The 12,298-nt window shown below is 42.4% G+C and overlaps 1 protein-coding gene across 1 annotated transcript; it reads left to right on the plus strand.

Moving 5' to 3' along the window:
- Positions 1 to 9,677: 9,677 nt before the first annotated feature.
- Positions 9,678 to 11,828, plus strand: LOC142826455 (uncharacterized). The gene is made up of 2 exons (XM_075918828.1): positions 9,678 to 10,675; positions 10,778 to 11,828. The coding sequence occupies exons 1-2, from the start codon at positions 9,915 to 9,917 to the stop codon at positions 10,980 to 10,982; spliced, it is 966 nt and encodes a 321-aa protein (XP_075774943.1). The 5' UTR covers positions 9,678 to 9,914; the 3' UTR covers positions 10,983 to 11,828.
- The last annotated feature ends 470 nt before the right edge of the window (positions 11,829 to 12,298 follow it).

Below are 12,298 nucleotides of genomic sequence, written 5' to 3' on the forward strand. Positions count from 1 at the left end.
TTGCAGCCACGGTCAGGCTCCCGGGAGACACCAGCCTGATCCTGGGAAGAGGTGGAGGGCTGGGTGGCAGCGGGTGTCTGGCTCATCCCATGCCAGGTGCAGGGTCTGCTGGCTGGGTGCTGGCAGGCTTGTAACTGGCACAAGCACTGTAGCCAGACCATGCCCCTTTAAGGGCTCCGGGGCCGGGAGGGGGGCAGAAGAGTTTCCCTGGCTTGGCCCAGAGTGGCCACCAAGGCAATCTGGGAAGGGCTGGCCTCCAGCTAATTCGAATTAAGTGTCTACACAGCCCTTAATTCAAACTACTTAATTCGAACTAGGTGTTAGTCCTTGTAGAATGAGGTTTACCTAGTTCGAATTAAGCGCTCCACTAGTTTGAATTAAATTTGAAATGGCGGTTTGCATGTATAGCCGCTATTAAAGTTTTGTAGTGTAAACATACCCTTACAGCCAACAGCTCTTGAAGCAATACCCTCCCACTCCCTCACCCCGTGGTGAGGTCTAATTTACTCAGTGTTGTTTAGTTCTTTTAAAAGCTCCTTAATACTCACCAGTCAAACCTAGGATCTCACCATCTCCTACAAGGGACTATGTGATGATTGATGTTTTTCTCCTAATAGTTTCCTCTAACTGAATTTGTAGACTCTTTTTGAGTTACATACCTAGACATTTCATCAGTTTCTCAAGTCTTCAAAGGTGAACCTAGTAATTCCAATTACCTGTCTGTACTGGCTGAGACACAGCAGTCTTGCCCCACCCATTCTACAATGTTCTGTGTCCCAAATTCTTTCAGGAACAGTGGTCTGGATTTCACTACTGCAAACAGTAACTGGTCTCCAGAACCAAACTTCCTTTTTTCTAATCACTTGGAGGAATGGCCTCACAAACTACCTCCTCTGACCTTAAAGGCCAATATCCTATCACACTAAGTTTGAAAATAGATAGAAAATATAATTCTTAAATATGAAATCATAACATAGTTTTAGAACCAAAAAGTACACTCTAAGCACAATCTTGGACTTCTTCAGACTTCCGTGAGTTTTGCCTGGATGAGAGTAGAAATAATGGGTCTTGTAAGCCACCTGAATGTATTTAGAAAGTATTATAGTCAATGTATTTTTCCAAAAATCCTTCTCTTTCATTTAAAGATGTATGTGACACAGGCTCTAAAACAGTACCTGGATTTGGAAAGTTTTTTTTTCATTTTCTCTAAGGCAGAAGCATTAAAAACATACAAACAAAATCATTGTTTCATTGCCATCATCATCATCATAAGACAGAGTATGATATGTCTACAATGAAAAAGCTGTAGAAGTACTCCTTGAAGCTATGTACTATGCTTTGCAATACAAAACACATTTCATTTTGTTAAAAAAAAATGCAGAAAAGTTGCACCTGTTCTGGACTATAAGATTCAATTATTTTCCTTACAAGTTTGAAGAATGTCATGCTAGGAGATAGAAAGAAAATCATATTGGAACACAGAAGGATAATTGCTGAAAAATTCCAGCTAAACCCTGGCTGCAGATGCCAATGGATTTAGGAAAATAATAATTTATGTTGTCAATTTAATTTCAATATGTGGCTAGAATATAGACATTGGTTTCAATAGCATTGTAAATAGCTTCACATGAGAAATTACTAACATGTTACAACAATAAGCAATACTGTCTATATCAGAGAGCGTATGTCTACACTACCACCCTAGTTCGAACTAAGGTGGTTAATGTAGTCATACGAACTTGCAAATGAAGCCCGGGATTTGAATTTCCCGGGCTTCATTTGCATGTTGCCAGGCGCCACCATTTTTAAATGTCCACTAGTGCGGTCTCCGTGCCCGCGGCTACACGTGGCACGAACTAGATAGTTCGGAATAGGAAGCCTAGTCCGAACTATCTGTACGCCACGTAATTCAAATCCCGAGCTTCATTTGCAAGTTCATATGACTACATTAACCACCCTAGTTCGAACTACGGTGGTAGTGTAGACATACCCAGAGAAATGAAACATATTCCTCAAAGATACAGGTTATTAGAAATATAGAAACAGCAATGATCTATGTTAATACCCACACTTTTGTCTCTATGACACCAAAAATTACTTTTGTACTGGGGAATGCTGATGGAAAGGGCCCATCCTGTGTTCTTAAGTCTTGAAGAGGGAGTCACAATGAATAGAACTGATTGAAAAAACTGATTTTTACTTTGTTGGTAGTTCCTATCACAGGGCCCATATGTAAAATTGTTGTATATATCATGCAGGAATCAAGTGATTATCCATGATAATGGTGACGACAATATTTCCCCCCAATATGTTGCCCAACTCCAATTACAACCATGGAATTTGTCATACCTCCATAGATACAGGAGAACATGTCATGTAGTATTCTTTATTACATCTGTTTAAAACAAAAATTAAGAATGTTTTCACCAACAGCCATTTGCTGGGGCATTTGGGGAATATTTAGCATCATTTAAGTGTTTAATTGAGAGCTAAGCTCTTCTAGAAGTCTGGCCTCAATTTTGAGTACCAAGCACTTGGAAAGTTGTCCCTTAGTAATCTCTTAGCCAAGAGATGGATGACTTAACTTTTCCTTATGACTTCCTAATTATTTTTGCTCTTAACTGAACTCCTTCCTTCTTTGCATTCCAGTAACATGGTGCTCACTATTGAGTGTATTATTATAGGTACCAACCTGGGTTCTGCATTGCATTAATCTCAATGGTGTTCCTTCAAATTTAATATTATCTCTGAATACTATTAATGTAATCTTTACTCCTTCTTTCAAATAATTTATGAAGGTGTTCAATAAGACCAGCCGTAAAGCTGATCCCTGCAGTACTGCAGATGTACCTTCTGTCTAAACACAGTGTTGTTTATCACAGGTTTTTTTTCGTGAGTTTTTAGATATTTTTAAAACTATTCAATGGACATGAATTAATGAAAAACAAACACACTGGGACAGTTATTTGTCACTTTATCTCTGTATCAGAAACATCTGTAAATTGTCACATCACAAATATGGAAAAAATGCAGGGTTAACTGTATTATTTAAGTGTTGCAGAGTACTCAGAGAACTATCTACACTGAGTATTATAACATATCAGTTTGTGTGGGGTTTATCCTGTTATAAGTCAAGTGCATCATAAAATGATATATATTAAAGAAACAGATGTCACCTTTCCCTTCAACAACATTCACTTCAAATTTATACTATAAGATACATCTTGATTCTTCGGTCTAAAATATCAATCACTTAACTGAGTATTTGTAGGAAGGAACATGAATATAGCCTACCATGTGTGTAATATTGGTCCTGTGAGCCCTACAGGGTCTTCTTATTGTGGTCTTCTTTGTCAGATTATATGCAGACATTTCTGAATGGAGGCTTTGACAGAGAACCCATAGTTCAGTCCCTGTGTAGATTTAAGAGGTGTAGAGTTTTCTTCATTAGCTCTGTGCACCACACTTGGATGTCACCCTAAGATAATGTTGTGCATCTAAATAAGTAGAAAAACAGCAGGATAAATTAAGCATTTTGATAATCTATTTTAAAATACAATCTCATATGTATTTGCACATGAAAGAAGTGTGTTATTTATTCATTTGAAATCACTATTTGTAATAAAGGAGAATGCTTTGCTCTACTTCCCCTCTCTTCAAACACACAGCTGGCTCCATAGACCTCTATAATTCTGAATGCATTAGGAATTCGTTTTGTGCAATTTCATGCCTGCATTTTTTATTGATATTTTTGTGGTGGTATGTGTATGCAAGGAAGTGTTTCAGTAAAAACATGAAAAAGGGAACATATGCAAATGTGTTTTCTAAAAATCCATTTTGATCAAAACAGGCAAAATTCACTTACAAATTATATTGTCCCATTTTCACATAAAAGTAGACCATTTGAAAAAGATGTTTCGGAAATGGAATGGCTATGTTTTGTGTATTTTCAATTGTCTTTGAAAAAATTGCACAGCTTTCTTTGTAAGTCTACTAAATACAAATCAAAGTACTAATGTGTACAATTAATTTGATTTTTAAATAATTTTGACCTGTTTAAGGTTCTAGTTAAAAGAACCCAACAACCAGCTGTGACAATACTTAAACCAAAAATGAATAAATGAACTGAACTGAAAATAATGTAGGATCGTATAGGTCATATTAATACTTATTGGAGTCATTTACAACTTGTTATTCAAATAGAAAATAGCTTATTTTTCCAGAGACACTGTAATTAAAATTAGATCTCACAGTTCAAGTACAACATGAAAAGGCTGTCAAATGTACTTATATATATTTCAATTATTATGCAAACATGAAAAGCTATTTGGAAAAAATAAAGTGAAAAAAGTCATTGTTTGTACCCTGGTAATGGATCATACAGGAAAAGAGTTTGAATTTCATTATTTTCATGGAAAAAATATTTCAGAAGCATGTGTCTGATCCTTGTCACAATGGTTGTGCAAGGTTGTTTAAAGGCATGGTGGAAGAAAGAAAGAAAGAAAGAAAGAAAGAAAGAAAGAAAGAAAGAAAGAAAGAAAGAAAGAAAGAAAGAAAGAAAGAAAGAAAGGTAGGTAGGTAGGTAGGTAGGTAGGTAGGTAGGTAGGTAGGTAGGTAGGACACAGTTCTGGCCAAAACATAGGCTAAAAAGAGGCAATAGATGAAAGTGATGGAAGAATACAGATTATTGAAGATGAAGGCACGAAGTTTAGCTAAAGATACTACTTGAGAAGAATACCATCTTTAATCCATTGAATGCTGAAGACATATAACTATCATTACTACGTAGGCAGATTGAATAGAATGTTTTGCTGAGGGAAGGGGAAAAGGCAGGCATGCTAAAAAGGGAGAGACTGAAGTGTTCCAGTATTTTGAGAACAAAATCAGGAATCTCAGCTTTTAATATGCATGGAGTTTAATACTACGGAAAAAGAAATACCATGATTTGGGAAATGTCTGAATCTATGAATAGGATGGATGGATGGCACAGATATTGTCCTCTGAAATGCTCTGAAGACACCAGCATGGTGTAATTGGCATATTTTGTAAGAATTCTCTTCTCTCCGTTGTCCAAATCATTCATGAAAATACTAAGTAGTATTAGACTCAAGATTGACTTTTGCGGGACCCTATTAGATATGTCCTCGTATTTGAGAGTAGACTACTGATAACTCTTTAAGTAAACCAGTTGTGCACCCAAATTACAATAAATCTATCTAGACTGTATTTTTCTAGTTTGCATATAAAAACAACATATGGGATTCGTGTCAAAATCTTTAATAACTGTAAAGGTATTTCACATCTATTGCTTCTCACCTATCCACTTGGCGAGTAATTCTATCAAAGATTAAAAAAAAATAGGTTAGTGTAGTACCAGTTATTCGTGACAAATTCATGCTGGCTATTACTTATAATCCCTAAAAATGGGTAATTTAATAGTCTATTCCAATATTGTTGTGTCCAGTACCTGTGGGAATTTCAGTCATAAATAGGAACACAATATCAGAGTCAAAATTCATGTAGTTACAAGAGAAAAAATGTCACCCATATTTCCTATGTGGTGTTTTAACTAGATTCAAAAAAGAAAAGAAACATGACAGAAGAAAATTGGTCACTGAGTTTTTCCTCACATCCACATATTTTATTCATGAATTAAATACACTTTACAGAAAGCATTCTTCATGTATGCTTGTTTCAAAAATAGATATATAAGGGTATGTCTACACTACAGCACTAATTCGAACTAACTTAATTCAAATTAGTTAATTCAAACTAAGCTAATTCGAACTAGTGCATCTAGACCTAAAAACTAATTTGAATTAGCGTTTTGCTAATTCGAACTAGCATGTCCACATTGAGTGGACCCTGAACCGAAGTTAAGGCTGGCCGGAAGCAGTGCCAGCAGAGCATCAGGTTAGGACTTAGAGCTTGGAGCTGCTGCCTCAGGATAGCCGAGGGCTGTGCTAAAAGGAGCCCAACTCCCACCCCGGATAGACAGTTCTCAGGGTTCCCTGCTTGCTTGTCTACCTCGATGAGGGACAGCAAAGCAGTCCTGGCTTGGAGTGCCCTGAGTGCCCGCACTCGGCACATCACATCACTCGGCCATCAGCCCAGCTGCACTTGCCGCAGGCTGCCATCTGGAGGGGATCAATCGGGGAGCTGTCAGGATCCAGGAGGCCCTGCAGGAGAGTTTCCACCCCGAAAAGCCCACAGAGACACCCCAGTCCACCCCATCAGGGGCTCGTGCCCCATTCCTCCCTCACTTCCTTCCACTTACTCCTCCCTAGCCCCCCTTCCGGATGTAAAAAATAAAGGACACGTGTTCAAAATTAGAAACTCTCTTATTTAACAAAACTGGGGGGGGGGGATTAACCTCTGGGGAGACTGGGAAAAGGAGGTGGGAGAGGGGAAGAAAGAGGGTGGAAGAGGGGAGGGGGGAACCTGGGAGGAGGGAGCTGAAAGGGGGAAGCCAGGGGAAGAAGGAGGAGGGGAAGTATAAAACTATGGTATGCCCACATCTTCAGTACTGTGTGATCTCCTCACCCCAGAAAAGATATTTTGGCGTTGCAAAGGGTTCTGAAAAGGGCAACTACAATGATTATGGGTTTGGGACAGGTCCCGTATGAAGAGAGGCTAAAGAGACTGGTACTTTTCAGCTTAGAAAAGAGGAGACTGAGGGGGGATATGATAGAGATCTATACAAGCATGAGTGGTGTAGAGAGGGTGAATAAAGAAAAGTTCTTCATTAGTTCCCATAATAGAAGGACTAGAGGACACCAAATGAAATGAATGGACAGCAGGTTTAAAACTAATAAGCGAAAGTTCTTCTTCACACAGCACATAGTCAACCTGTGGAACTCCTTGCCACAGGAGGCTGTGAAGGCTAGAACTATAAGGGTATGTCTACACTACCACCCTAGTTCGAACTATGGTGTTAATGTAGGCAACCGGAGTTGCAAATGAAGGCTGGGATTTGAATTTCCTGGGCTTCATTTGCATAAAGCCGGGCGCTGCCATTTTAAAATGTCCGCTAGTTCAGACTCCGTGCCGTGCGGCTACACGCGGCACGGACTAGGTAGTTCAGACTAGGCTTCCTAGTCCGAACTACCATTACTCCTCATTTCTCCCCCCCCCCCAGTTGTTTCACGAGGAATAACGGTAGTTCGGACTAGGAAGCCTAGTCCGAACTACCTAGTCCGTGCCGCGTGTAGCCGCGTGGCACGGAGTCCACACTAGTGGACATTTAAAAATGGCGGCGCCCGGCTTTATGCAAATGAAGCCCGGGAAATTCAAATCCCGGGCTTCATTTGCAACTCCGATTGCCTACATTACCACCCTAGTTCGAACTAGGGTGGTAGTGTAGACATACCCTAACAGAGTTTAAAGAGAAGTTAGATAAATTCATGGAGTTTGGGTCCATGGAGTGCTATTAGCTAGGGGGTAGGAACAGTGTCCCTGGCCTCTGTTTGTAGAAGGCTGGAGATGGACGGCACGAGACAAATCGCTTGGTCATTGTCTTTGGTCCATCCCCTCTGGGGTACTTGGTGCTATCCGCTGTCAGCAGAGGGGCTACTGAGCTAGATGGACCTTTGGTCTGAACCAGTATGGCCAGTCTTATGTTCTAAGCTCAGGGCTCAGGGTTGGGGGTCTCACTGGACCAACTTGACTTTCATGCAAAACTGTTCCTGGGGTCGCACGTGGCCTTTGGAGGCCAGGCTGGCCGCTATCCTGCCCTTGACGGCTGCATTCCTGTGCTTAGTGTGGAGGTCATGGACGTTGGAGGCTTCCCCCCAAACCTCTATGAGGTCCACGATCTCCACACTAGGCCAGACGGCACCCACCTCTTGCGACCCCTGGCAGGCTCCTGGGAGCCACCAGCCTGGTCCTGGGAAGAGGCGGAAGGCTGGATGGCAGCGGGTGGTTGGCTCATGCCGTGCCAGGTGCAGGGTCTGCTGGCTGGGTGCTGGCAGGCTTGCAACTTGCACGAGCACTGTAGCCAGATGGTGCCCCTTTAAGGGTTCTGGGGCTGGGAGGGGGGCAGAAGAGTTTCCCTGGTTTGGCCCAGAGTGGCCACCAGGGCAACCTGGGAAGGGCTAGCCTCCAACTAGTTCGAATTAAGTGTCTACACAGCCCTTAATTCGAACTACTTAATTCAAAGTAGGCGTTACTCCTCGTAGAATGAGGTTTACCTAGTTTGAATTAAGTGCTCCGCTAGTTCGATTTAAATTCAAATTAGCGATTTGTATGTATAGATGCTATTAAAGTTAATTCGAACTAATGGCTGTTAGTTCGAATTAACTTTGTAGTGTAGACATACCCTAATATACTTCCTATCAAACAAATAAGTAACAAATATTTGCCTAAATATTTTTGCGAAATTCTATCTTTACATAGCTGCATACAAATATTAAGGAGCTGTGATAATTTAACTGTGGGGTTATTTATTTAGATTCATTATGAAAAAAGACTTATCTATAAAATAATGTGATACACCGACACTGACAGGATTTAAATTCATAATATGGAAAAGAGTTCAAAGAAATTTTTCTGAAGTTTGTACAAATAAACTTTAAAATTGTTTACCCTGTTTTTATTCTAAACATTAGTATGAGCCTGATATAGAGCCCATTGACTGATATGGAAGATCATCTATTAAATCAGGCCTTATCTAAATATGTGAAACCTAATCTCAGATTTCCTTACAGCAGTTTACCTACCTAAGACAATCTAATAGCAAGTTGTTATTGACTAAAATGCTCTGGAAATAATTTGATAGTCTTTCTCTCTCTCCCCTGCCCCTACCTTCATTAATATTTACATTTTGTAATTGTTTCCAGTTAAGATTAGAACAGTCAGGAGCACAGCTGAGCCATTATTGTCCAAAGAAACAAGAGAATTTTAACCAGCTTTATTTCTGCTCATCATTGGAGAATGTGTTGACTTCCCATCACAATTAGTGAGAAGCAATGTTGTTCACACACAGTGGAGAATGTTCAGAATCTTTAAAATTTAAGCGTGCCAAACTGAGTAACAAATTCCTTCAAGTGAACAGAGAAATTTATCTCAAGATTAGACTTGTTTATCTGAATGGTAATATGCTAACTCATACACCAAAAAAGAGAGTGTGTGGCTTCATTTCAAGAGTTAGATAAATTCTTGTTAAAAATCTATCTACATCTGATTTTGTGAGACTTTATACATATTTGTGAAAATTTACTCCCATCAGTGGTCTCATTGAAACCAAGAGGACTGTTTGCATGAGAGAGGGCTTCCCAATATGATTATTTGAGAATATTTCACCCCAAAGAAAAATAAAAAATAAATATCCAGGGAGTGCTAGCAGTTTCAGTTTCAGCTTCTGTGGCAGTTGGGACTGAGAGCCTGCCATTGTTCCCTTGATTGCCTCTGATTAGCCTCAGGCTCAGCCTTCCCCTGTGTGACTCAGAAGGGGGCAGGCCTGACCTAGGCAAGCAGGCTTTAAAAAGCCAGAGCAGTGCGACCAGGGGAGCGAAGCGGACAGGGGACTGCAGACAGGGGAGTTGAAGAGGGAGAGCAAAGCGACCCCACTGCCGAAGAGGCTACCCGGTGAGAGTACAAGCTGTGGTGTGAGTGTGTGTGTGTGCCTGACTGTTTGAATTTTACAGTTTGAAGTGTGAATTGAGTCTGATTCCAGGGAGTGCTAGCAGTTTCAGTTTCAGCTTCTGTGGCAGTTGGGACTGAGAGCCTGCCATTGTTCCCTTGATTGCCTCTGATTAGCCTCAGGCTCAGCCTTCCCCTGTGTGACTCAGAAGGGGGCAGGCCTGACCTAGGCAAGCAGGCTTTAAAAAGCCAGAGCAGTGCGACCAGGGGAGCGAAGCGGACAGGGGACTGCAGACAGGGGAGTTGAAGAGGGAATTGGGCAGAGGGAGTGACTGATGGTGATGAAGACCCGTAGCGCTTGTGCCAGTACTTCTCCTGTCTCCTCCACCTGTGCCTGTATCCAGACAGAGAACCTGAGCATGGATGCCTCTACCCAGGTCCTGGTGTGGTCTTGCTGTATTTGTGGCTTGCAATTCCCACTGAGTGATCTCCAGGCTGGGGGAGACAACCGTTGTGAAAGGTGCCTGCTGGTGGAATCTCTCAGGCAGCAGGTGGGAGAGCTACAGGAGGAGGTGGCCAGGCTGAGGAGCATTCGAAGCCATGAGGAATTCCTGGACAGTATTCCTGTGGAGTCCACGGAGGTCACTGTCCTAGGATGTGGGACTGTTGACCAGCCACTTATGGAGGAGGCAGTGGTGCAGGGTGAGCACTGGCAGCTGGTTACTTCCGGCAGCGGGCAGTGTTCCACCCCTGCTCCTAACCCTCCCACTGTGTTGTTACATAACCGTTACACTTTACTTTCAGCAGGAGACAAGGAGTCACCCCCCACAGTGGAGGAGACCAGGCCTTGCACCACCAAGGTTGAGCAGTCTCCTGCCACCACTGCGAGGAGGAAACGTAGGGTAGTGGTGGTTGGAGACTCTCTTCTGAGGGGAACGGAGGCACCCATCTGTCGCCCTGACAGCTCATCTCGAGAGGTATGCTGTCTGCCAGGGGCCCGTATCCGAGATGTTACGGAGGCATTGTCGAGGATTATCCGGCCCTCTGACTACTACCCCATGCTACTCATCCACGTGGGCACAAATGATACTGCCAGGTGTGACACTGAGCGGATCAAGTGTGACTACAGGGCTTTGGGAGTACGGGTGAAGGAGTTTGGAGCGCAGGTGGTATTCTCTTCTATCCTTCCTGTCAAAAGTAGGGGCCCGGGCAGAGAGAGGTGCATCCTGGAGGTGAATGCCTGGCTGCGACGATGGTGTCGCCAGGAGGGATTCGGCTTCCTTGATCACGGGGTGCTCTTCCAGGAAGGACTGCTTGGCGGAGATGGAGTTCACCTTTCCAGGAGCGGGAAGGCCTTGTTTGGACACAGACTGGCTAACCTTGTGAGGAGGGCTTTAAACTAGGTTTGTCGGGGGCAGGTGAGCAAAGCCCACAGGTAAGTGCTGCATGTGCGGGACTGGGAGATGGGTTGGAAATGGGGGGGACTACGGCCTATAATGGCAAGGAGAAAGGAGGGTCAGGGCACAACAGGGAGGCAAGATCAAATCAGTATCTTAGATGCCTATATACAAATGCGAGAAGTATGGGTAATAAGCAGGAAGAACTGGAATTGCTAACCAATAAATACAACTATGATATCATTGGTATTACAGAAACCTGGTGGGATGGGACGCATGATTGGAATATTGGTATGGAAGGGTACGGCTTGCTCAGGAAGGACAGACAGGGAAAAAAGGGAGGAGGGGTTGCCTTGTATATTAAAAATGTACACACTTGGACTGAAGTGGAGATGAACGTAGGAGATAGCTGTGTAGAGAGTCTCTGGGTTAAGCTAAAAGGGGTAAAAAACGAGGGTGATATCATGCTAGGAGTCTACTACAGGCCACCTAGCCAGGTGGAAGAGGTGGATGAGGCCTTTTTTAAACAATTAACAAAACTATCCAAAGCCCAAGATTTGGTGGTGATGGGGGACTTCAACTATCCAGACATATGTTGGGAAACTAACACAGCGAGGCACAGGCTATCCAATAAGTTTCTGGACTGCATTGGAGACAACTTTCTGTTTCAGAAGGTTGAAAAAGCTACCAGAGGAGAAGCTGTTCTGGATTTGGTTTTAACAAATAGGGAGGAACTAGTTGAGAACTTGAAAGTGGAAGACAGTATAGGGGACAGTGATCACGAAATAATAGAGTTCATGATCTTAAGGAAAGGTAGAAGGGAGACCAGCACAATTGAGGTTATGGATTTCAGGAAGGCAGATTTTGATAAGCTCAGAGAACTTGTAGGTAAGGTCCCATGGGAAGCAAGACTGAAGGGAAAAACAACTGAGGAGAGTTGGAAGTATTTCAAAGGGACGTTGTTAAGGGCCCAAAAGCAAACAATTCCGCTGTGTAGGAAAGACAAAAAATATGGCAAAAGACCAGCTTGGCTTAACAAGGAGATCTTGCATGATCTCAAAATAAAAAAGGAGTCTCATAAAAAATGGAAACTAGGACAACTAACAAAGGATGAATATAGGCAAGCAACACGGGAATGCAGGGGCAAGATTAGAAAGGCAAAGGCACAAAATGAGATCAAACTAGCTACAGGCATAAAGGGAAACAAGAAGACCTTTTATAAATACATTAAAAGCAAGAGGAAGACCAAGGACAGGGTAGGCCCACTGCTTAGCGAGGAGGGAGAAGCAGTAACAGGGAACTTGGAAATGGCGGAGATGCTC

The sequence above is a fragment of the Pelodiscus sinensis genome, chromosome 1 (genome assembly GCF_049634645.1).
Source record: "Pelodiscus sinensis isolate JC-2024 chromosome 1, ASM4963464v1, whole genome shotgun sequence".
In the NCBI taxonomy this organism is placed as follows: Eukaryota; Metazoa; Chordata; order Testudines; family Trionychidae; genus Pelodiscus; species Pelodiscus sinensis.

What these genes read in the sequence shown, in the direction of transcription:
- LOC142826455 (XM_075918828.1), top strand. Translation starts at nt 9,915, where the DNA reads ATGGTGATGAAGACCCGTAGCGCTTGTGCCAGTACTTCTCCTGTCTCC. An exon ending in GGCACAAATGATACTGCCAG is followed by an intron (nt 10,676 to 10,777) that starts GTGTGACACTGA and finishes TCCTGTCAAAAG; the next exon opens with TAGGGGCCCGGGCAGAGAGA.